The 23,589-nt window shown below is 34.2% G+C and overlaps 2 protein-coding genes and 4 non-coding genes across 17 annotated transcripts; 1 reads left to right on the forward strand and 5 right to left on the reverse strand.

Annotated features, from left to right (window-relative positions):
* The first annotated feature begins 5,238 nt into the window (after nucleotides 1–5,238).
* LOC133701442 (type I inositol polyphosphate 5-phosphatase 2-like) lies at nucleotides 5,239–15,987 on the forward strand. 12 transcript variants are annotated; one of them, XR_009843565.1, is made up of 14 exons: nucleotides 5,239–5,261; nucleotides 6,154–6,184; nucleotides 6,302–6,404; nucleotides 6,487–6,579; nucleotides 6,957–7,044; nucleotides 7,135–7,239; nucleotides 10,045–10,906; nucleotides 11,389–11,573; nucleotides 12,270–12,378; nucleotides 12,853–13,001; nucleotides 13,220–13,442; nucleotides 14,484–14,613; nucleotides 14,720–14,893; nucleotides 15,483–15,987. XR_009843565.1 is itself a non-coding variant. In XM_062125362.1 (12 exons), the coding sequence occupies exons 1-11, from the start codon at nucleotides 5,254–5,256 to the stop codon at nucleotides 13,410–13,412; spliced, it is 1,926 nt and encodes a 641-aa protein (XP_061981346.1). In that variant the 5' UTR covers nucleotides 5,239–5,253; the 3' UTR covers nucleotides 13,413–13,442; nucleotides 13,667–14,017. The 12 variants fall into 12 exon arrangements, 4 of the variants coding, with proteins under 4 accessions (XP_061981346.1, XP_061981344.1, XP_061981345.1 ...); XR_009843566.1 differs by having other exon boundaries at nucleotides 14,573–14,613; XR_009843568.1 differs by lacking the exon at nucleotides 15,483–15,987 and adding an exon at nucleotides 14,965–15,449.
* A 377-nt stretch (nucleotides 15,988–16,364) lies between these two features.
* LOC133702449 (small nucleolar RNA Z101) lies at nucleotides 16,365–16,453 on the reverse strand. The gene has a single exon (XR_009843739.1). It is a non-coding gene; the product is annotated as a small nucleolar RNA Z101 (small nucleolar RNA).
* Nucleotides 16,454–16,525: 72 nt separating this feature from the next.
* On the reverse strand, nucleotides 16,526–16,616 carry LOC133702448 (small nucleolar RNA Z101). The gene has a single exon (XR_009843738.1). It is a non-coding gene; the product is annotated as a small nucleolar RNA Z101 (small nucleolar RNA).
* Nucleotides 16,617–16,674: 58 nt separating this feature from the next.
* On the reverse strand, nucleotides 16,675–16,762 carry LOC133702454 (small nucleolar RNA snoR14). The gene has a single exon (XR_009843744.1). It is a non-coding gene; the product is annotated as a small nucleolar RNA snoR14 (small nucleolar RNA).
* A 53-nt stretch (nucleotides 16,763–16,815) lies between these two features.
* Nucleotides 16,816–16,903, reverse strand: LOC133702451 (small nucleolar RNA U61). The gene has a single exon (XR_009843741.1). It is a non-coding gene; the product is annotated as a small nucleolar RNA U61 (small nucleolar RNA).
* Nucleotides 16,904–18,371: 1,468 nt separating this feature from the next.
* Nucleotides 18,372–22,717, reverse strand: LOC133700410 (ribose-phosphate pyrophosphokinase 1). Its single transcript, XM_062123927.1, has 8 exons — nucleotides 22,363–22,717; nucleotides 21,574–21,747; nucleotides 20,919–21,167; nucleotides 20,355–20,498; nucleotides 20,103–20,270; nucleotides 19,762–19,831; nucleotides 19,515–19,596; nucleotides 18,372–18,898 (listed from the first exon to the last, which is right to left on the reverse strand). The coding sequence occupies exons 1-8, from the start codon at nucleotides 22,507–22,509 to the stop codon at nucleotides 18,718–18,720; spliced, it is 1,215 nt and encodes a 404-aa protein (XP_061979911.1). The 5' UTR covers nucleotides 22,510–22,717; the 3' UTR covers nucleotides 18,372–18,717.
* Nucleotides 22,718–23,589: the final 872 nt, after the last annotated feature.

The raw sequence follows: 23,589 nt of genomic DNA on the forward strand, positions 1-23,589 counted from the left end.
CATATTTAACATCAGGAAAAAGTTTTGTGTATAAATTCATAATCCCATATCTAAAAAATAAAACAAAAAGATTTTTTTAGAATTTTTGAAATATTGGCCTAGTTCTCATGGCTTGAATAAACTGGTTATTAAAGCCAAAATACATGATAATACATATATCGTTTTGAAATTTTCTTTCTTGTATGAAAAATATGATGTTGTAATATTTATATATATATATTGGAGAGACTAGGCCGTATTTTAAAACAAAACATTTTTTAATTATGTATATATTTTTTGTTTTGACGCAAATCGGGTACTTTAATACCGGGTTTGTATTCTTACGGTACAAAAGTACAACCAAATATTAATCCATTTTGGTGAAAATATGTAGAAAAATCACAAATATTTTTAAAGATATTTAGGAAATTTTTGAAAGCAAAAGACATTTTTATTTTGAAAATCTTTGATGTTTTGACGAAAACCGGGTATTTTAAAACTGAATTTTGTATTTCTATAACATAAAAATACAAACCAAAAGTGATCAAAATACAATAATAAAATTACCAAAAAAACATATATTTTTTAAATAATTTTTACAGAATTTTCTTAAATTTTTATATATATATATATATATATATATATAACAAAAATATATATAATATATAATATTAAATCGGGCTGGGCCGGCCCAACTAACTGGGTTGGGCCGGTCTCAGCCCCAAGTGCTGGGCCGATTTCGGCCCAAAATTTACTGGGCCGATTTCGGCCCAAAAAAAAACTATTACTTTCTTCTGGGCCGGAACCGGCCCAGAAGATTAGGCTGGGCCAGGACCAGCCTGGCCCAGCAACAAAGCTGGCGGGGGGAATTATTTTCCCCCCACCCTCCTGCATGCAGAACGTTATTCGTTCTGCATGCAGGAAACAAAACCAAATGCAGCAACGGAGGGGAAGAAAAATTACCTGGCGCGGAGCAGGCGGCGGCTTGCTGCGTTTCTGGCGGTGCTGTGGCGGAGGCCGGTGGCGGTGTCGTGGCTCACGGACGGCGGCTCCAGGCGGCGCTGCGGCTGTTTCCAACGGTTCGGTCCGTTTCCTCTTCTCTTCTTTTTGGTTCGTTCCTCCCTTCCTTCTCTCTCCTTCTTCTTCTCTCTTCCCTTCCCTTTCAATCTCTCCTTCTCCTGCTTCTTTTTTTTTTCTGCCTTTTTTTTCTTCTCCTCTGTTTTTCTTTCCTCTGTTTTTTTTCGTTCTTCTTCCCCTCTGTTTTTTTCTTTCTCCCTCTTTCGAGTCCCTTCCCTCCTGGTTTTTTTTTTGGTTCAGCGTCCTTGGCTCCCATTTATAGAGCCAAGGGCATGGCTTTTTTACAGCTCACATGGGGGGGCAGCCGGCTGGTCGGCCATGGGCACGGCTGCCGAGGTTCGGCGAGTGGTGCGCGGTGGGTGGTCGGCCATTGTGTTCGGTCGGTGGGCTCCAGGCGAGAGAGAGAGGGGCCGGCCAAAAAAATTCAAAAAAAAGCAACATTTTTTCCTTCTTCCCCGCTGCCTGTTCGGGGGGGAAGAAGAAAGATGAACAGTGTCGTTCAAAACGACACCGTTCTGCTCTTTCCCTTTTTTTTTTTTTTTTTTTTTTGAATGGATGAAACGGCGTCGTTTTGGATAAAACGCGCCGTTTCATTTAAATGTGGCGCCAGAACGCGCCAAAGTCCAAATCATCCCTCAATCATCTTTTGTCCCTTCAATTGCATCCCTGCCGAATTCGAACCCCGTCCCTATATTTGGCCGCGTTTTTCACTTTGGTCCTTGGCCTCTGAATTATGCAATTGAGCCCTCAATTGACCAAATAACTTCAAATTTCTTCAATTAAGTCCCTAATTGGCCCTTAAACTTCAATATTTATGCAATTAAGCCCCTGATTTGACTTAATAAATTCCTAAAAAATATATTTTGGCCCCAGAACTTAAATTTCTTCCAATTAAAGCCCAAATTGACTTAAAAATCAATTTTTCTTGCAATCAAATCCCCTATAAAATCATTTAAAAATCCAATTAAATCCAAAAACATCCAAATTTGGGCTTTTCTCCTCAAATTTCAAATTTTCCTTCTCAACAGGGCTCTCATCCTTCAAGAATATACTGTCAAAAATCCAATCTTTGTATTTTTAACCTCCTTGACTGATTTTTCTGACCATTTGCTGAGCGCTTCTGCCTCCTGTTATTTTTCTAACCTCCTTTGGCTGTTTATTTTATTTCATTTAATTGGGGACCCAAAAATGGGTTACAACAGTCACATTGATTCCATACTGGGTTATACATATATTGAAATGTATATCATTTTTTTTTCTCCTTCATAAAATTTAATTAGATTTTTATTTTAGATTCGTTGGAACAACGTTACCTGATTTTACTGACTAACACATTGTTTCAAATCAATTCTCTACTATAATAAAATTTTCAATTATAGTATTTGGTTTGAATTTATTTGATAAATAAATTAAATACACATGTTTAAATAAAATAAAATTCAATTTATTTTATTTTTTATATTATCATTGTTATTTTTATCTTATTTCTTTAAATAAAAAAATTCTATATATAGTGAAGCTAGTGCGAGCTGGGCCTTCGTTAAAACAACAATATTTTATAAAATGAACTCTTTTATATGAATCTTTTCATAATATTAATTTTGTTACGTGGAATTTCAAATAGTAGGTCTAATGATTAAACAAGTTTGTTAGAATTCTAGGGATTGGGGGAGCAGACATACAAAATTAGAACGAATTTAAAATAAAATAATAAACGAACATATATAATATATTATTTTTGGTTTGCAAAATATGTATTAACAATCCATGATGATCTGAATAGTACAATAAAAAAATTAATGTTTCCACTTTTTGGACCAAATTAATGTTAACTTTTTAAAAGTTCTAAGGATGACATGCCATTTTAAATCTTAATTAGATCCCTTGACTTCATGATTGTGAATTTGAAAATTGACATCTAGACAAAAAAAACTATTTTCTTAAATATAATTAAGAAGATATACCTGCGCTTAGCTATTGACTGGATTGCAAGGGATCGAGCTAAGATGAGCTTTGATGTGGTCAACAATATACAACAAAAACCACAATGAATTGGTGAGTTTTGATATCAATTTATAAGGTTTTATTTGTTTTTGTATTTTAAAAGTATTTTTGAAAAAATTTAAATTTTTTTAATTTTTTTATTTACTTCAAATTAATATTTTTTGATGTTTTTAAATCATTTTGATGCGCCAATTTTAAAAATAATTTAAAAAAATAAAAAAAAACCATTTTGATATATTTTTTAGAGTGTTTGTCACACATCAACACCTTCAAATATTCACATGTTTATTTCAAGTCAAAACCCTCAAAAACTCCACTAGATTTCTAACATATTAAAACCTTCAAAGACCAAGCATACCCATAACTATAGAGAGACATCAAAATACATAATTTTATTTATTCATCCACTAAAATATAAACCCAATAACCCTATTTATACCAATTCTAGATTTCCTTATAAATGAAAAGGAACCTAAGAAATAATTATAGAGTTAATATATAGGGATTCCTAAACTAAATAGAAAAAACAAAATTATAAAGGCAATATTTTATTTTTTAAAATTGCTCTTGTATCAGTATTGACGCATGTGAAATTAAAGAATAAAAGGTTTATTACAAGTTAAATTTCTTAAAAATAGAAAAAAAAAACACCTTAAGTATGAGAAGATAATCAAAATATTTAATATTTATTTATATATATCTCCACTTGCCCAAATTCTATTTCAATTATTTATATTGAAAACAAATACTAGAAAGCCCTAATAATTTGAATAAGAAAAATAAACCATAAAAGATATTCCTAGAAAATAAATCCTAGAAAAACATTATAATAAATAATAGAAAACTATCTATTTTTTTTCTAAAAACAAGCTCCTGCATCAAATCTTTTACTTTAAATTAAAAAGAAAATATTATTCTTTTTCCAAAACAAAATAGTATAAGAAAGTAGTAGAAAGAATAAATTATTTTTTATATATAAATTAAATTTGTTTTTTATATTCGAGTATCTCAAAATCTATGGTCAAGATGTATGCAATGAAACTTAATGTTCTCATAAGAACCAAAGTGCATAATATATGGTCAAGATGTATGCAGGGAGGAGGAGAAGAGAAATGGGGGCTGGAGTTTTAGTTCATTTGGATTCGTATTCAACTCGCTACTTGCATATATGACATGCGACTCGTCAAATTATGTATTTTTTCTAAATACTTTTTAGACTATGTAATTTTTTTTTAAAAAAATTATTATGCTAAATTTTAAATAAAAAAAAAACTCCTACGGAGGAATGACATTGTTACCAGAATGTCCAATCCATGTCAGTGCCGACAAGCTCCATTTTGTGGATATCCATGGTAGTCTACCTAATGTTCTTGCTGTGTCCAACAACTCTAGATCCTAAAATGGCACCTGTCAACAACGGTACAGGCCACTGTACACACGTCCACATGGCCAAGTTCAGCAGCGAAAAAAGCAAGGATCAAATAATAATGATTTTCTCAAAAAAGAACTTTTTTTGCCTCCCATCCCCCTTCTCATTTTGCTCGTATTTATACATGGCTGGCTATCTTCCAAATTCTAAGTTTTAAACAAGCAAAAGGCTGTCATGATAACTTTGATCACCAACTTCCTATGTATTTCTTCGCCTTATGTAATCTACCTATTACGTATGTATTAGGGAACTTTGATCAAACACTACGTTTTGCATGCCTTGATATAAAATCTGGATTTTTCCATTATCAGTGATATTGCGAAGTCTGTCAACTTCAACAAAAATACTGATAGACTCCCTAATTATATGCAAGGCCTTAAAAATAAATAAATAAACAAATAGGAATAGCAGAAAACAGATGGACTCTTAAATTTAATAGTTGGAAAACATGGGAGAGGGCTTCCCCTTCACATATAGTGCGCTTGCCCCATCTTTTGTTGTCCGTTTTGCATCAGTTCAAGGATCATTTTTCTTACACACAACACATGCACATATTATATATATACACCACCGTCCTACCAATGAATCACAGCTGTCCTTTGAATGTAATCTGTTTTTCTTTTTTTTTTCTAAAACATAACTTTCTCGGTGATAATCTGTTGATTTAAACCCTATATTAATTGTAGCACTGTCAATCCCACTTTTGGTTATTTAAATATTTGCATGTATGAAGCTGTTTTTTACTGGTGCGTTTCAAATCTAGGATGCGATGGTATGCTCAGTTTTGTTTATATATGTTTCTGCTTACATAATACTAATTTGTCTTCTTAACGTAAAATCTTTGTCACTGGTCTAAATTAGCTGAGTAAATGTCTGGTTTATGGATGTATTAGATTGATGTGGGCCAGGGCTTACTGCAGTCGGTTCACCTTGATTTGGATTTTTCGATATGATTTAAGAATTAGTAATATGCATGATCATGGTAACTTAACATTTAGGATGAATATCCTCCAGGTTTGATTAGGTTGGGGGGGGGGGGGTTAATTTAACGTTTTAGGCAATTTATATATATATATTTCCAGCTTTAGAATTCTTTGTTGTTCATGTTCTTATTATTTTTTAGTTTACTGCTGTGCTTAACTGTCAACTTCGCGGCCTACTTGCCTGTACGTTTCTAATTGTAATGGCTGTACCGTCCATTGATTTTAAGAATATTTTTAGGAGTGTAGGGTTGTTAAGGAGAAAGTGACATTTTGATTTTCATAGAACTTGATTTAAGACATGTTGAAATTTCTATAATATCATGCTGGGATGCTTTCGTATCTGAAGATTTTACGACGTATTGCTGGATCAGTGAATTATTCTCCTTTTGCAAGTTGAGGTTGTGGATGACTATTAAATATGTCCATACCTTTTCTGTCCTTTCTGTTTGCTCCCAGTATGAATCTTTCTTTGAGTTTGGCATCACAAAAAGCATACCCTTAGGTCTTGTAGTTCTGTAATGGCCTCCATAGTCTCTTAATTATTCGAACACTTTATCTCCTAGGATGCTGACAAGCCCACGTTCGGTCCTGCTTCCTTTCTGAAGGGCTTGCTCTGATTTCAAAGTCTGCTATATAAATTGTTTATAGAGCCTCAACTGAAAATACTTGTTCTTGATTCAGGATGAGGACCAGGAGAGGAAAGCGTGCTGAGGTATGCTTAATTGCTCCTTGACTTGGTACTGCTTGTAATTCTTCTTCTTCTTCTTCTTCTTTCTTTCTTTAGATGGCCTGCATGTTGTTTATTTTGGAGAGCTGCATTTCATTGCAGGCTTTCTGGCCTTCACTTGTGATGAAGAAATGGTTGAACATAAAGCACAAGGTTAATGATTTTAGTGAAGATGAATACACAGAAACTGAGAGTGAAGATGATGGTATGGTTTTAAAGTGTTTACTTGTGATGGTCTTTCTTAGTTATTTTCTGTGCTTGATCATGTTCTGTCAATTTTCATACAGCTCCCTCTGTTAAAGATGACAGAGTTAATGTGGATGAGGATCGAGCACATAGGATTCAGGGGAACCAATCTGTGTTTCGGAGTCAAATTTCAGGCAATAATCTGTTTTGTATCTGTTATTAAACCTGTTTTTGCATGTTCAATGCATTCAAAGCTCAAAAGCATTTGAGTCTGCTGTATGTATCGCTTAATCCTTGTGTCTGTCACCAATCCCCCTCTTCATCAAGATTGTTTCAGAGACTTGAGCTCCACAGGAGTAAGCTTTTGAGGTTTACTTACAAAAGACTAAGCTTCTCGAGGTGTTTGTAAAAGGGGTCAGAAATTTGAGCTCTGCCGGCTTGTAATTCGAAGCCTCTAGCAATCATGCAGCTCTCTTCTCCGTGATGCTGCTTTACATGTTAATATAGTTGTGTATCTTATGCTTCCTTGTGGCCTTGATGATAATGGAAAGATAGTTTTTAATTTACACAGATGCACCTTCTAAGGGCTATTCATCAGGACATAGGAGAGGGAAATCTGAAACTCTGCGTGCTCAATACATAAATACAAAGGATGTGAGGTTTGGATTTTTTATGTGCTTGTTCTTCGAATATTAGACTGAAAGTTTTTGATTCTTAAGAACACAGCTTGAACATTTTGGTTATTGCAGGGTGACAATAGGTACTTGGAATGTCGCTGGAAGGCTTCCGAACGAGGATCTTGATATTGATTGTTGGCTTTGTACAGAAGAACCAGCAGATATTTACATCATCGGGTAAGTATTTCGTTACTTCGTTTTCTTATTTTGAAGACTGGACATATTATAAGAATTTCAATGTGCGGTATATCACAACATTAATATATACATAAATTTTAATTTAAAATTTTATTTTAGGCAATATCAAAAAGTCTTACTAATCTTTGATTGTTATAAAATTTTAACCATATAGAAAACAAGGCCTCTAAAACTTCTTAGACAACTTTTATCCCGATCCAACAATTTTTTATAAAATTGTAAATTAGAAAAAATAAATCTTTTGCATAAGTTTTTCTAGGTTAAATTTTTTTTTTTCTACACTAGTCTTCTTACTATAAAGACCAAGCACCCATTTATTTTTTATATCATCATCAACAAGAAGATGTGTGATGGTTTCTCCACTAAGAGCTGGACTCTTGCTTTACAATATTTATCTAAAGTTTAAGAATATCAACACTTGCTTTACAACTTTTATTTAAAGTTTAAGAATATTAATTCTGACCCTATCAATTTTAAAATTTTCATAAGCATAAGCACATTCTTCTTTACAATGTGCTTCATCAAAAATTACTTCTCAAAGCATATTGTAACTCTGTTTGTTTTTGCGTTTTAAAAGCATTTTAAAAAAAATTAAAAATTTTTAATTTGTTTGTTTGCTTCAAATTAATATTTGTTTTGTTTTCAGATCATTTTGATGCAATGATGTCAAAAATTATTTTTTTAAAAAAATTATTTTAATGCATTTTCAAGTGAGAAATACTTTAAAAAGCAACCACAACTACACTTCCAAACACCCCCAGCTAATTTGGTTCTCTTCTCATTGACATTGCAAACCATGAACTTTGTATTTCAATCTTCTTTTTCAACATTATCTTTATCATCCTCATCAAGTTTTGATGGTTGATTCTAATCCACAAAGGAATTAGAATCATCATAACTCTCAGTTTTAACATTATATTCATCATAATCAAGAAGTTGCTTCCTATGTCTGTACCTCTGAAACAGGTTCTCAAAATTGATCATGGATTCGTGATCGCTCTTCTCATGATCTCTTGGACTTCTCAACTCCGCCAACTGACGAGTTTATTTTGCAATATGTCTCCCCATGCCTTTTATTATCAATTCATCAACACCTCTTTTCAATTCTACAATTACTTTTCTATCACAAGCTCATTTCTTTTCTGAGTTGAACCTCCTCATCCCTTCTTACCCGAACACATTATGCTTTGTAGCATCTTCTAGACATGGTTATTTAGTAGCACACAACAAGCAATAACGTGGGATCGTTGGGCTCTGTTACCAACCGATATAAATGAAAGCAACACAAAAAAAAAACATAAAAACACAAAATTTTGTCGAAAATGGATCACAAAGAAACCTAATTCAAAATTTTATTACTGTATATTTTTATTTTCAGATAATTTATTTCTATAAAAAGTTTACAACTCCTTAAACAAACCTAAAACTTCACCTAAACCAACAAGGAAACCCAAAAATAAAGAAAGAGTAATAAAGTCATAAATAAACTAGGGAAAAATCCTAAACAAAGCTGGAAAAAAAAAGTCTAAACCAATTAGAAAAAAGAATCCCAAGCTAAGTAGAAAAATATAACAAATCTTGAATAATAACTTTTAAGCATTATCAAAAGGCCTTTAAGATCTTTAATTGTTGTGAAAATATGTTTTATTAGAAACAAGACATCTAGAATCTCTTATTAAAATTTCAATAATTGTCAAATAAAAAATTATAACCAATAATATGAAGTTGTACATTAAAAAAAAATCTCTTACATCATACACCCATACCCAGCTTGTTTGTGTATGCCATCGCTTCTATATTCTCTGATCTGTTTGATTCATTGTGTATAAGATTTTGGGATCTTAAATGCCTGAGGATTTCCCCTTGTAGAGAATTAGATTTGAAGTGAAACTATTGAAGCTGTTATGTTATTATGGTCCAGTCCTCCCAGAATTTGACATTAATTCGTCAAGTATATATGCACCCTAGACTAAAAGCTGATCGGGAATCTAAGGTTTTAAGTGGATCCTCTGCCATCCAAGCAGCATTTCTGTTGTCATTTGTTTCTAGAGCATATGCATGAAAATAATTACGAAAACAAATATGGTTGTAACCCACAAAGTGTTTTTTTTTTAATTCATTATTTTTTAATATTAAAAAATAATATAAAACTATTTTTTAGATCTCTCCTACCAATTTAAATTGAGATTGTTCTTTTACACTCAGCAAGTTGATGATATCAGAGGGCCGGTTTGCACCTCTCAGCCCACACCTGATCAGTTCCTCGATCAAATTTATCCAAAAATGTCATACTAGTAATTACCAGGTCCTGGCTGCTTGAGTCCAGAACGTCCAGTTTTAGAAACAACTCCCTTAAAGCGGTCATCCACTCCTGACATATCTTGGGAGATCAAATGTGTCAATAACAAAAACCAGAATTTCATACTGAATTGGAATGTTTCGTCACCTTTAAAGAAGCAGATACTCGATTCAAACTCTATGTGCTTGCTTGTATCTCCCGACTTACCATCAAACACTAGATGGCTGCTGCCATTCTTCTCAAAATTCTATGTCCTTGCTTATATCTACTCATGTACCGTCAAATGCTAGATGACTGCTGCTAATAATCATTCTTCAAGTTTTCAACGGTTTAAATTGCTGCGTTAAGGGAATCCATTGTTAGCACACCTATGGTCTGAGAGTCATTTTATCACATGAACGAAACTCTTGGATGCGCCTGTGTGCTTTGATTCTTTATACAACAGGTAGAGATTTTAGCATTCTGTTTATTTTTACCTCGAACAGTTTCCAAGAGGTGGTCCCTTTGAATGCTGGGAATGTACTGGGAGCAGAGAGTAGCAGACCAATTCCAAAATGGGAGGCAATCATTAGAAGGACTCTGAACAAATCTCACCAAGCTGAAAGCAAACACAAATGTTTTAGTGCCCCACCCTCACCAGTATTAAGAACTTCTTCAGTTGCCGATGAACTTGCCGACGAGGTTGATTCTCTACCATTAGAGGTGATGAATGAGGAATATATTGAAGCTGCTGATGGTTGTGAATCTGACATACTTGAATTTGGCAAAGCTATTGGTATTGGAAAGAATTTACACTTGAAGAGAGTATATGGCATCGATTGTGATGGTAAGTTAGACTGGCCTGAACATTCATTGGCTGCGACCCCACAAGTTATCTCTTCCAATTCCAAGCTACGGAGAGTGTCTAGCAGTTCTGCAAGAATAGGTTTCAATTGGTCAGAGAATCCCTCATTATTTAGTCCTCAGCATATTGCATTGAACAGGAGTGGACTAAAAAGATCTCACCAGAGTTCTGGAAATTTAGGCTCAATGTGGTTGGAGCGGGAGCAGAGGCATGAGGTTCCTGAAGTCCCAGAAGTTCCTGAGGTTATTGATTCATTCTCCGAGGTCTCTGATTGGTTATCTGAAGCAGAGGATGACACTTTCTTAGAAGTACCAAGCGAACAATATTACAGTGAAATCATCAAAGATAATGATGATCCACGCCCAAAGTATGTGCGAATTGTTAGCAAGCAAATGGTAGGAATATATGTATCAATTTGGGTGCGTAAGAGATTGAGGAGGCATATAAACAACTTGGAGGTCTCTCCTGTTGGGGTAGGTCTTATGGGCTATATGGGAAACAAGGTACTTCCTGCTCTTCCATTTTTTTGTTCAGCATGATAGTTGACAAAGAAATTTCATTTCTACATGCATTATATAAAGTATTTAGACTTTTTCGTGCAGATATTTTTGTGAAACTTAAGCAGATATACACATGGACCATAAAATGGAAAGATAAATAATAAAGCAGTGTTGTAATTTTTATAACAAGATAGTTGTAAATGCAATAGTTGTGGCAGTGAAAGACATCTCTCATCATGTCATGCTATGGAGGCTGCTGTCTTAATTTTGCTAAAATATTGAATAAATGTTTTATACATTGTTACATTTTGTATTTTAAATGGGATGAGATTAGGTCCTCCATGTTGTGATATAATGCCGGTGTGATGGCTTCATGCTGAAGAATATTGCATAGAACGTAGAGAAGACAACATGTGCGTTGATCATGGTTGAACATGCTTGCCTTTGCTTTACCAGCATCTTATTAGAGGCTACTGCTGATGCAGGGATCTGTTTCTGTTAGCATGTCTGTTTTCCAGTCAAGGCTTTGCTTTGTTTGTTCCCATCTGACCTCAGGTCAGAAAGATGGGGCTGAACAAAGGCGTAATGCTGATGTCTGTGAAATTATTCGACGCACCCGTTTCTCATCTATCTTGGACACCAATCAAGCACAGACAATTCCATCCCATGAGTAAGAAACCTTCTCTAATTGAACTTCAATATTCACTATGTTTCATGACTTTGCTTCTTTATAGTATTTCCAAATGATACTGCAGCATAGAATACTGAATTGCTACAGCACCAAGCATCTGTTTGCTTATTCATCCCATGAATGAATTTGTGTAATGCATGTTTGAATGCTGTGTGTGGATACTCACAGCAGGCGGCGTCTTATCTTCTCAGGGATTATCTTTCCTAGCTTATTAAAATATGATGACGTGAGTCTTGAGCTCCATCCTCCTGCTTAATATTTTTTCATGATTTGTCTAGGGAATTAAAGTGGTTGGAGTAACCTAGGAAATCAATGTGTATGTTTTTTTTTTTTTTTTCAAATTAAGAGCGATGTCATTGAGAAAACCTAGTTCCAGGAGATTAATAACTGAACTAAACAAGAATGCTGTTCCTTGCACATTTCTCATCCAATACAGGTATAAGCAACGTGCTATTCTTGCTCTTTTTCCTATCCTTTTGTATGTACAACGACATTTACTTGCCAGAATAAAAATGCACATTGGTTGTTTCAGCGTAAACTTTCCAATAATCATGATGTGATGACAAAGATGTTTTGATTTATCATCATGGCTGGATGTGTTATTAGTAACTTTAAATATTCCTTTTCCTCATGTGATTGTCATTGAAATTTACAATCGGATGCTTCTGCACACAGTCAGATATTCTGGTTTGGAGATTTGAATTATCGTCTCAATATGTTGGACACAGAAGTCAGGAAACTTGTTGCTATGAAGCAATGGGATGAACTCATCAATAGTGATCAGGTGAGACTCATAAACGATCAAATTTTCTCCTGATAAGCATGTTGTACTAGCTAGGAGCCCAGGACAGATTATCTAGATATAACGTGGATCACACAGAACATATAGCTTTCATCCTTGCTATAACAACGAAAAAAATCACCAAATCATAGGAGGAAACTATTGCTTCAGGAACTCCTGGATCTTTAACCATGAATGTTCTAATAGAAGTACAATAAAAGGGCTTATCTTTGAAGGAGACCTGTGTAGTATTTTAGTTGGTAATTAAGTATTCTGGATAGATTTTTACCAACTGTGATCAAACATGTTAGAAATAACTTCTTCACACATTGATTTGTCCTTCAGAAGTAATAGCTTTCTCATACGTGAGTAGTGTAATGACTTGCCCTTTCTGCAAATAATGCTCTCCATTTTCTTCTAAGCATCGTCTTGCTTGTTTTCTGGAGGAGCTGTTAACAGATTCATCTTGTGTGGCAGCTAAGCAAAGAACTCTGCGGTGGGCGTGTATTTGAAGGATGGAAAGAGGGAGCGATAAACTTTCCGCCAACTTACAAATATGAAATAAACTCTGATACATATGTTGGGGAGAACCCCAAAGAAGGGGAGAAGAAGAGATCTCCGGCATGGTATGTACAGGTTATATGGAAATAACAGTTTGCCTCTTTTTCTTTTCTTTTCTTTTCTTTAACCACAGTTAGGAAAAAGAGATTGGTAGGAAGAAATCCAAGATTTCTGGTAAAAGTCAGCTCTTGTTCTCGTAGTTTGGATGTTAGAGAAGTAAATCATAGAATCGAACATTTGAATGGTCGTGGTCACCTAATTATGTACTTGGCATCATATGCAGGTGTGATCGAATACTTTGGTTAGGAAAAGGTATAAAACAACTTTCTTACAAGCGGTCAGAATTAAGGCTCTCAGATCATCGACCAGTCAGTTCAATGTTCTTAGTTGAAGTTGAAGTCTTGGATCATCGGAAGCTGAAGAAAGCTCTCAATGTCAATAGTGCGGCAGTGCATCCTGAGATTTTCCTCGACTGATGTGGGAATTAGAACTTTAGCAGATAAAAGGTAAAAATCTAGACTGATTTGTAGGTTAGATTGGACTACATGAAGACTTATTAACGACCAGGTGGTGAATGCAACAATCTAGGCTCAAATAAAGTTAGCTACCTTATACACAAAATATGAATTTGGGGTCACAATTGGTACTAAATGCAGGCCTAACCATGGATCTTGCTGGTTTTTCGTTTTCCTTCGAGGGTATGCTGATTTTGTTGTCATATTCTTTGAAGCAGGGAATCGCTGATCACTCTAACAAGCTGAAGATAGAAATACTCTTCCATTTCCTTGGACATAGGCCTATTTTATATATGCAAGAAACACAAGCTTTTTTTTGAATTTTTTGGAGATGAAGGCAGGAATAGGGAGTCATTTGTTATGAATTTTAGTTGTAACAGACGTAGCATTGTGTCTCTCGCTTCTTTGGAATTAAACCTTCAAAATATATGTTCTTTGTATGGTTCATTGGTATTGTATAGTAACTTTAATAACCAGGCGTTCTCTGCACATAGAAATTTTGGAGTCACGGTCTGTGGACAACTAAAATTTCTGTGATTAATACATGACAAAAGTTGTTATCGCAATTTTTTTATTTTTTATTTTTTTCTTCATATGTTTCTCTCTTCCTTTCTATTTTATTTTGATGGCATGTTGAAGATTGCTTCATGATTGCTACAAGTCCACGTTACATTTTTTTTATTAGCTTTAGATTTTATGTTTCCAGCAAATAAAGTTGGCATATTCTTTAGGAGTTGGTAGTAGATCATAGCATGATTTGTGGTTTAGTTAGCAGAACCTAACGTAAACTCATGGCGTAGATTTGAAGTCATTGATAGGATATTTAAGTATCTATTAGAAGAAGCATGCCCCCTCACTGTGTGCAGATCTGAAAGCTCTAGACAAAACTATAAATGGAACCTTTTAAAATATTCAAGAAATATTTTTTTATTTTTTATGAATGTCTGGCAAGTAGACTTTGCGCAATTTTCATTCCATACTGGGGATCTTCTGTTAAGTAAAGAAAATCTTATACCTGACTTATTTTTGTAGCTTTTTATTGAATAGAAGAAGCCTTGGACCATTGTCCAAATGACCTTAGCTTAAACCTGCTCTAACAGTATCATGTGCTGATATTTTAGCCATTGCTGCTGGTGATGCTGCTGCAGCGATATATATAATGGTGAGAAAGAAGGTCATTCGTATGTCACAATTAATTCCTCGTTGACATTAATTTGTTGAGATAAACTAATTTCTTAATACAATTGATAATTGCTCATGTCTTTCAGCTTGGTAGAGAGGTGGCCCAAGTCGGGAAGTTCATCGAGGCAGAAAGGACTCCCTGAAGTCAAGTTCTGACCGCGCCGATCAGTTTATCCCTGCACCAAATCCCACTTTGGAGACTCTAATTGCCAATTTTAAGCAACAGGGTCTGGACATAGGAGACTTGGTTGCTTTATCAGGTAAGATTCTGACAAACCTTTAAAGAATTATTTTTATAGTATTTTTCTTAACAGTACGGTCACTGGATTAGGTTAAAACATGGGCTAAGCTCAATCAGTTACCGACCACTTCAAGATTAAGTGTTGAACTACTTAAACCCAGACAACTAAGACCAAACAGGAAAAAAAACCACATCGGATCCAGGAGCATGTAAGTCCAGACCATATTCCTAGCAAAGGACAGAGGCTGACCAGGAAAAGAAGAAGAAAAGAAAAACGAACAAAATGCACAAGGATAATATATACCACTAGAATTCAATCAAGCCCTTAATAATTTTTGTATGATTTCCAAGAGTAAATATTTTTTTTCCTAAAATTATATAAATACCAGTAAAAACATAGGATGGTGACAATTGCTTGATACCCCATTATTTAACAAGTCGTGGGGTTCCGAGTATTTGTTAGTTAAAGTGTTTATCCTTTTAATATTTTGTGTTTTAGGGTTTTTTTGTTTTTTATTTAATTTTTTTTACTTTAAAAAATGCAAAATAATAATGTGTTTTGGGGTTTGTTTTTATTTTCTTGTTATTTCTTTTTTCTACATGGAAAGAGATTGGAAGAACGAGTGCAAAGAATTCATGAAGAATTCCAAGAATAGCTAGAACAAAGACATGAGGATTCCTTGTAGAATCAGAAACAATGGGAGGAACAGTTCAAGAATGAATAATTCAAAACACATTTGGATTCAATAATGACTGCACTGCAAACCATGGTGTAAAACCCTGAGAAAGAAGAAATGAGGAATCATAACTCTAATGGAAGAATCGGTCCTTCCATGGAGTGTAAAGAATAGCGTTGTAGATATCTTGTGGTGCGTAAAGTTGTATGTATCTCATAATGAGTGAGGCAATAATGGAGATTGATCTTGTAGAAAATGAAGAAAAAATAAATAGAATTGATAGGAAAAAAAAATTGGTGGGTCGAGTCGGATATCATGCTGGAGTGTTTGGCTGTTTGGGGGCTGGCTCAAATGTCCTAGACTTCCGAGCCCAAACGGCTAGGTAATTTTATTGTAAAGCCCATTCTAGATCTATGAAACAACTTCATCTTTGTTATGGATTTTGCATCTAAATCTAGGATTTTATGTCTCCGCAAGTCCTGCAATGAAAGAGATTTGTTGAGTTTAGTTTACCAAATTCCAAGAAGCAGAAAAGGTTGAGGATGATGGCTAATTTTCTCAAGTGCAAAAGCAAACAAATTAGTTTGATTTAGGGTTTTAGTTTTCCAACAAGGAAGAAGAACAAGTTATAATTATATTTTTGTTAAGGAATTTGAATGTGATTTTTGTGAATTGATTAAAAACACCTTCTATCTTTTGTTTGAAACAATGAAGAGACAAAGAAGAAGAAGAAGGAAGAAAAGAAAGGGCAAGAGATTGATTAAAACAAACATATAAAATCATACTAGAAACAGACCCAAACAAGGTGGCAAAGAAGGGCATCAGTGTTCAAGGTGTTGAAGCATCAACGAAATTCAGATGCAAATTACCCATTAAAACACAAGATTCATCATCTGCCCGATTCAACAGAGCATCGTAAAAATTAAGAGATTGATAGCGATCAAAGAGATCAAGAAAAAAAAACGAGTTAAAGAAAAGGGCATCAGGTCTCCAAGGTGATAGAGCATCAACAAAAATTCAGACGCAAATTACCCATTAAAAAATGAGATTCATCATACGCCCCAAGAAATAAAACCCTGCTATACAAGCAAACAAAGACTAAACAAGACTTCCAAGATAGAAAGCGATCAGAACCTGTCGGGATTCACGGTAACATCACACAGTTACTTAGTCAGTGGATTGACAGACATGAACTTCTATCGTCACCTCGCTTTCTATCATCAACAAACCAAACACACACACACATATACACACACAAAAGGGTAAGCTCAGAACTTCTTAGAGGGTTGTGTAACCGTCAAAGACGACCTCATCTGAGACCGTCTCTGGAACACAGAATTTCATCACAGCATAAGTTTTAAAATTAAAACATAACGTAAGAGTAGAGAAACGCAAATCTCTCGGGAAAAAAATCTGCAAAGAAACTAAGAAAAGAGTTAATGAGAGGGTTAGTACAGAGGGAAATAGGCGACGGGGGGCAGTGGGATTTGGAGGTGGGATAGTAAGGATATTTATAGATACACCAAACGGCGGAAGAAGCAGAAAAGAAAACAAGGCTAAACCCTAATTTATCACGTCACGTGAAAACACGTGACTAAATTGTATGTATATTCACCCAATAAAACCGGTAAAAAAGCAAGAAAAAGGATTAAAAAAAAATCTATTTGTTTATATCGATGATAGAATAGGGATGATCAAACAGAGAATTTAAAGAAAAAAAATGGAAATGGAAAAACGAAATTTGGAATTTTTTTATATTTTTTATTTATAAAACTAAAAAATTACTTTGAAAACACATCTTAAAGGTTTTTTTTTAATAGTTTTTAGTATAAGTTTTTCATTGTTTTCAAATGAAAAAAAAAAACATGAAAATTATAATTTTTCTCTTTTATGGTATTAGAGACTTTATTTAATCAGCCTTTGCTCCATCACTAACAACCTGAATCGTGTCTCTTTGCCCAAGCCTTATTTAACTATAGCAGTTCGTTGTAGAGTTAATTTTGAGTTTACCTATAGTTTAACTTATTAGTTTTTAGGTTTGTTTTTTAATAATTATGAGTTTAATTTTTTAAGATTATTAAAAATTTATATAATTATTAACTTCAGGACCTATAAAATTAGTTGAGATACATTCAAGCTATTTAAAATACCCACATTAATCTAAAAAAAATATTAAATTTACCTATATTATGGGAAGTATACAACGGATGAATTAATAGCAGCCCAGACAATGTTGAACTCACTTACATGGAACCCTGTAATGGCTTCAAACAATGTGAAAAGACTTCAATGCTCTTGGTAAACGGCGTTAATTTTTTTTTTTTGTGAAAAGGCAAAACCGTCAAACAATATCTTTGAATATAAAGCTCCAATGTTCTTCCAACACCAATAAGGTTCTTTTAATGTAATTTTTACAAAAAAAAAAATATCAGGATCAAATTCAATTTTATATATGCAAATCTCATCAAATAATAAAAACTCAATTAGATATGTATAACCTATCGTATAATAAGGATTAAAATATATTAAATGCTGCATACAAAGAACATCCATGAACAGTGTTCATCATTTTGTTCCCGGTCCTCAATTTTGCATATAAAGAACATCCATGAAGCTAGAAGCAAAGAACAGGCTTGGTTGCTTATCTAAAAATTTCTTTGTAGAAGCCCCGGGAATTATCCATTCTTTCTATAAAATCACAGCTGACACGAACAAGGCTCTTAAAGACCAGAGATGCAAGCCAACAATTTCTACTTTCACACATTCATACAAAGAGTGCAAGTAGTATCCAAATCAATGATAGAAGGCTAAAAACAGGAATTGGGTAAAATCTTTGTATTATTAATGAGACTGCTGTAGAGGTTCATTTGTAAGACAATTGAAATTTTGCCTGCAAATATTATAAATACCCGAAGCCAAGTCAAGGACAAGTCCCTGGCGTAGAATATAGAAGCAGACAATAGCAGATAGCAATATTCAACGATCCAGCCTACTAGGAATCGAACAAAAGAAACATGTTACTGGGTGGGGGAGAAGATGAAGAAGCCCCAGGTATTGATTTTCTTCTACTTTGAGATATTTAAACCTACAATCTCTGCCTCCGCCATCTGGCTAGGGAATCCATGTGTGAACTAAAGGGATCTACCGCCATTGGATATTTCCTATGTTATTGAAAAATGCTACTTACGGAACAGTCATCATGAACACGCCAAATTGTCTCGCCCAACAGATTTGCGACAGAAAGCACAGTCAACTGGGGAAAGTAGTTCTTCTCTGCCACTGGAATTGTGTTTGTAATGATAACCTCTTGAAATAGGCCACTGGACAACCTCTCAATTGCAGGAGGGCTTCCCAGAAAAAGGGTAAAAATGTAAACAATGACAAGAATAAAATGGTTAATGTAGATTGAGAGTTGAAGTTACAAGTTTCCAAGAGAAAGTCTAAAGCTCTTGAACTAACAATTACTTATCTCGATTCTATATTATCATAAATTTGTATGCCTAGGCAGAAAATGCTTATTCAGTGGATATCCAACACTCTAACAAGAGAACCGCAACTATGATCCATACAGGAAACCACGTTGTAAAATCTTTCTGTGATTTATTTTTTAAATACAGGATGCTAAGTCCATAAAAATTCAGAACTCTGAACTGAAAAATCAAAAAGTTATATTGCAGGTTGACAGCTTGAAAAAAAAATGCTATTAGGAACACAGAAAAGGAAGAAGGACAAAACCACTGCTGTCTTTAACATTTCACTTTGGACATTGAACTATCAGTACCTCCTATCTAGTGGATCTTGAAAACATGTTTTTACTTGATAAATGATTAAAATTTATGTTGATGATATGTAAAAGAATCTCCAGCTAATCCAAGAAATCAATTCAATTATACATGGGAAAAGTAGAAATTATTTATACACACATCAAAAAAGTTAATCAGATATTGTAAATGAACTGAGTACCTAAAAACAGCATGAGTACAGCATGCATAAACTTCCCTGGCCCCCTCTTCATGTAAAAGAGCTGCTCCTTTTGCAATTGTACCTACAGTGCACAACCGATTTTTTGGTCATATATTAATAAATTATAAAAGGAATTGGATATAATCATCTAACAAAAACTCTTTTTGAAAAGTCAACAAATCATCTGCCAAGTAAAATTTCAATTTTCCCTTGTCTTGGATTAGAATTTGAAATCAAGATTGCTCACCAGCAGTGTCAATCATGTCATCCACCATAACTGCAACCTTTCCTTTTACATCACCAATAAGGTTCATAACCTGCAGTATCAGATTAGGCATAGTCTTGAGATTCCGAAGTAGATAATAAACCAAAAAAAAAACATCTACAATACAGCAAACTGAATATCTGCTTATATGAAAAGGCAAAGTAACAGAATTCATACATAATCTTTCAAGTGAGATAACAAAGTTAAAAACATCATTTGGATGTGTAAAAAAGCAAACAGCTTACCTGATAACGTAGTGCAGTCATCAAGTTATAAATACAGAAAATACTGTCAGCTCAGCAGTGATGTGGTTAGGAGATTACCTCAGCAACATTGTGTCCATGACGCCTTTTATCCACTATAGCTAAAGGAGCATCTGACAGTTTTTTGGCAAAAGCCCGTGCTCTTGCAACTCCACCAACATCAGGTGAAACCACTACCAAATCACTAAAACAAATTGTCTTGCTTGCAAGATAATCAAGAATCACAGGCTAGAATCACAAAAGCAACATAAAAGAAATCAGTAAAAATCTGGATGAGTAATGATCAACAACTAAAACCTGCAGAGTAATTACCTGGCCATACACATGGTCCACGGGAATATCAAAGTAACCCATAGACTGTCCAGAATGAAGATCACAGGCAAGAATGCGGTTTGCACCTGCTTCTGTGATAAGGTTTGCGACAAGTTTGGCTGCAATGGATTCACGACCCTGAGTCTGCAAATAAAATGAAAGAAAACAGTAAATATACACAACAGGAGAAGATCATAGTTTAATATCTTAAACAGTCATGATAAAACAATTAAAGGCGCCAATCATACCAAAACCTGCCTACAACCACATCAAACCGTATTGAAATAGAGCACAAACATGAAACAGATGTTAAAAGCTAGACTGATCCTTGACATAATGATTTTCCATTCTATATGCCAGACAACTTATCTAGCATCAATCTTTTCTTCTGGAAGAAAAGGATATTGAAATACTTGTTCATCTAATTTGGTTGATGCATGACTGGTGCAAGCACTTAAATAGACGCCCAGCAAATATTTAATTTCCATGACCAAGCTTTTGCAGGAATTCCCCAGTAATAGTTGTAAATATTACTCTTTAGGTAAACCCAGCCATAAAACTTGCCTTTCGATCAGCTCTGGCATATCCAAAGTATGGGATCACAGCAGTGATGTTCTTGGCTGATGCTCTCCGACAAGCATCTATCATGATCAGAAGTTCCATGAGATTCTCATTTGCCTGAGGACAGGTGGGCTGCAGTAGAAAAACATCGCATCCTCTAACACTCTCTTGCAACTGAACGTATATTTCACCATCAGCAAATCGCTTTATGTTGATCTTTCCCAGTTCTAGGCCCATATACCAAGCAACTTCCTAGGGATGAAAGAGGAACGTTAACAGATAGCAAAATTCCAATCATATAGAAAACCACGTTAGTTCAGAAATATAGTTTATGAGTTTGTCAGAGTATTTAACTAGAACGGTGCATGAAATACCACCAAAAACAATCCCAATTTGATGCTGGAGAATAAGCTTTTCATCAAAGGCAACGAGGAAAATGACAGCTTCACACATGAGGAACTAAATCAAATGAATATCTTACAAGATTTCAGCATGAGGAGCAAAGTCCATTTGAGTTTATAACATGATGAGATTTTTGTACAAGCTAAAGTCTTAATATTCCAGCAGTTGAATTTATCACACGAGGAGCAAAATCAAGATGATAGAGCAATATAAACATAACTCGTTTGTATACAACTATCAAGAACTAAATACTTACCTGAGATAGAGCAGGATTTGCTGTGCCAGAAAACAATTTCAGCCTGGTATCATTTCTGTTAACAGTTTTATCCACTCGGGCAGATTCCAAGAACTTGGGCAAGGTCTGGTTGTTAAGGACAGGAATAGTAGGCTTCCCGTTTCCAAAATTCAATGGTTCAGAAATATCGCATTTCTGGCACAATAAATAACTTGGAATCAGTAAGCAACAAACACAACTCCGTTTTCTTCTTCCACAAAGACACTATACATGCACAGCTACCACCATAACACAGAATTTACTTCCCATCCCCTGGCGCTCCGTTTGCAGTAAGAAAAAAAGCAAAAAGAAATGAATTTGAGTTTAATGTAGCTAAAAATTTATCCTTTATCCATTTTATATATATATATATATATGCGCAACCGATTTTTATAACTTTCGACACCAAAACAAAATAAAGTAAAATTCACGAATACAATCATAATCAAACATATTCATCAAAACCATCCTCAAATGCTTCGAGGAAATCAGGTTTGTTCTATTAAGAACCCAAATTCAATTATTAAATAAGGAAAAAGAAACAAGTGAAAAAATTTTAAAAAAAACGTGGAAACACAAATAAAATAGTATTAAAAACAACATATCATTATCAATTTCAATAGAATGTCTCTAACTTTGTGTGCGTGTCTGTGTCTCATTAGTTTTACCAAGCACGCAACAAGCTTTGAGCCTACGAATAAAAAAAAGGCTTAAAACAGGAAAACAAAAGAAAGATTATTATTATTATTACTTGATTCTATTCTAGCTTACAATGGTGTTTGTAGAGGAAATTCGGGTGCGAGCGCCATTGAAACTCAAACTTGTCTGTCTAGAACAGCAACGAGACAACGACGAAGAGGGCTTCAAAAACGACGCCGTTCGTGAAGGAGACGATTGCATGCCCAATGAAGAAGCCATTTTTTTTTCCTTTCTCAAAATTTAGGGTTGAGGATTGGCTTAACTTTTGTTTATTACTAAATAATTTGAGTAGACAAGACTAATGCCAAACACACGATGAGGGAGAGAGAAAGACGAAAGAAATCTAAAGAGGAGGAGACGGTGGAGGTGTTTCTTTCTCACCTTTCACCCTCCTGTGTTCTCTTTACCTCCTTTAGGATTTGCTTTGTTTTTATAGTAGACCTACTGCTAAGTACTACTTAGAGGAGAATTGGAGTTTTGTTGTGTTTTAAAAATATTTTTTTATATAGAAGATTTTAAAATAATTTTATTTTTAAAATAAAATATATTTTTTATATTAGTATAATTTAAAAATATTAATTTTTGAAAAAAAATCACAGCTCTAGTGCCAAATAAACCCTTTAAAAAACATTCAACATGAAAAAAAAATTAATAATTTTAATATCTTAATATTAAAAATAAAAAATATTATTATCAAATAAAAAATATTTTAAAAATAATATAATCAGTATAATAACAGGAAAAAATAATAAATTATTGTCAAGTAAATAATAGCAGCCAAAGATCACAAATTCACAACTCACTTAATTAGCATGTCATTCTTGTAATTAATATTTTTTTTAATTTAAATTCTAGTATTTAGAAATTTACTGGACTTTGATAAAACCGGGTAAATTTACTAAAAGATAAAATTTTCTCAACAATAATATAGTCTATTTACAAAACTCAAAATCTTATTTTAAAAAAATAATCATCAAACCGGTTGAACCAGATGTTTTTGTAATTAATTAGTCCTTAATCTGTTATTAGTAGAAAGAAGTGATTAAAATTAAGTGATTAGGATTCGTTAGGTTGCCGAATTAGGATCGAGTGATTTGGGTTTGTTAGAGTCAGAAAGAATGGGAAAAAGGGTTGATTGATGCTACTTCTAGTGTTATACTGCCGCCACGTGTGTGGGGACCAAATCCAAGTGGCAGCTCTAGGGATTCTCTACTCTACTCTACTAACGTGTGTGAGCGCTTGCTTTGGTCGGTTGGAATACGAGGCAGCGAGCACTTTTGGGATTCTTTTCTATTTCTT

This window comes from Populus nigra, chromosome 8 (genome assembly GCF_951802175.1).
Source record: "Populus nigra chromosome 8, ddPopNigr1.1, whole genome shotgun sequence".
In the NCBI taxonomy this organism is placed as follows: domain Eukaryota; kingdom Viridiplantae; phylum Streptophyta; class Magnoliopsida; order Malpighiales; family Salicaceae; genus Populus; species Populus nigra.

Coding starts and splice junctions, on each gene's coding strand:
- LOC133701442 (XM_062125361.1), top strand. Junction 6,405..6,486: donor AACTGAGAGTGAAGATGATG/GTATGGTTTTAA, acceptor ATTTTCATACAG/CTCCCTCTGTTAAAGATGAC. Junction 12,379..12,852: donor AACTCATCAATAGTGATCAG/GTGAGACTCATA, acceptor CTTGTGTGGCAG/CTAAGCAAAGAACTCTGCGG.
- LOC133700410 (XM_062123927.1), bottom strand. CDS start 22,509: ATGGCTTCTTCATTGGGCATGCAATCGTCTCCTTCACGAACGGCGTCG. Junction 21,168..21,573: donor CAAATCCTGCTCTATCTCAG/GTAAGTATTTAG, acceptor TTTCATCCCTAG/GAAGTTGCTTGGTATATGGG. Junction 19,597..19,761: donor TGACATGATTGACACTGCTG/GTGAGCAATCTT, acceptor TGTGCACTGTAG/GTACAATTGCAAAAGGAGCA.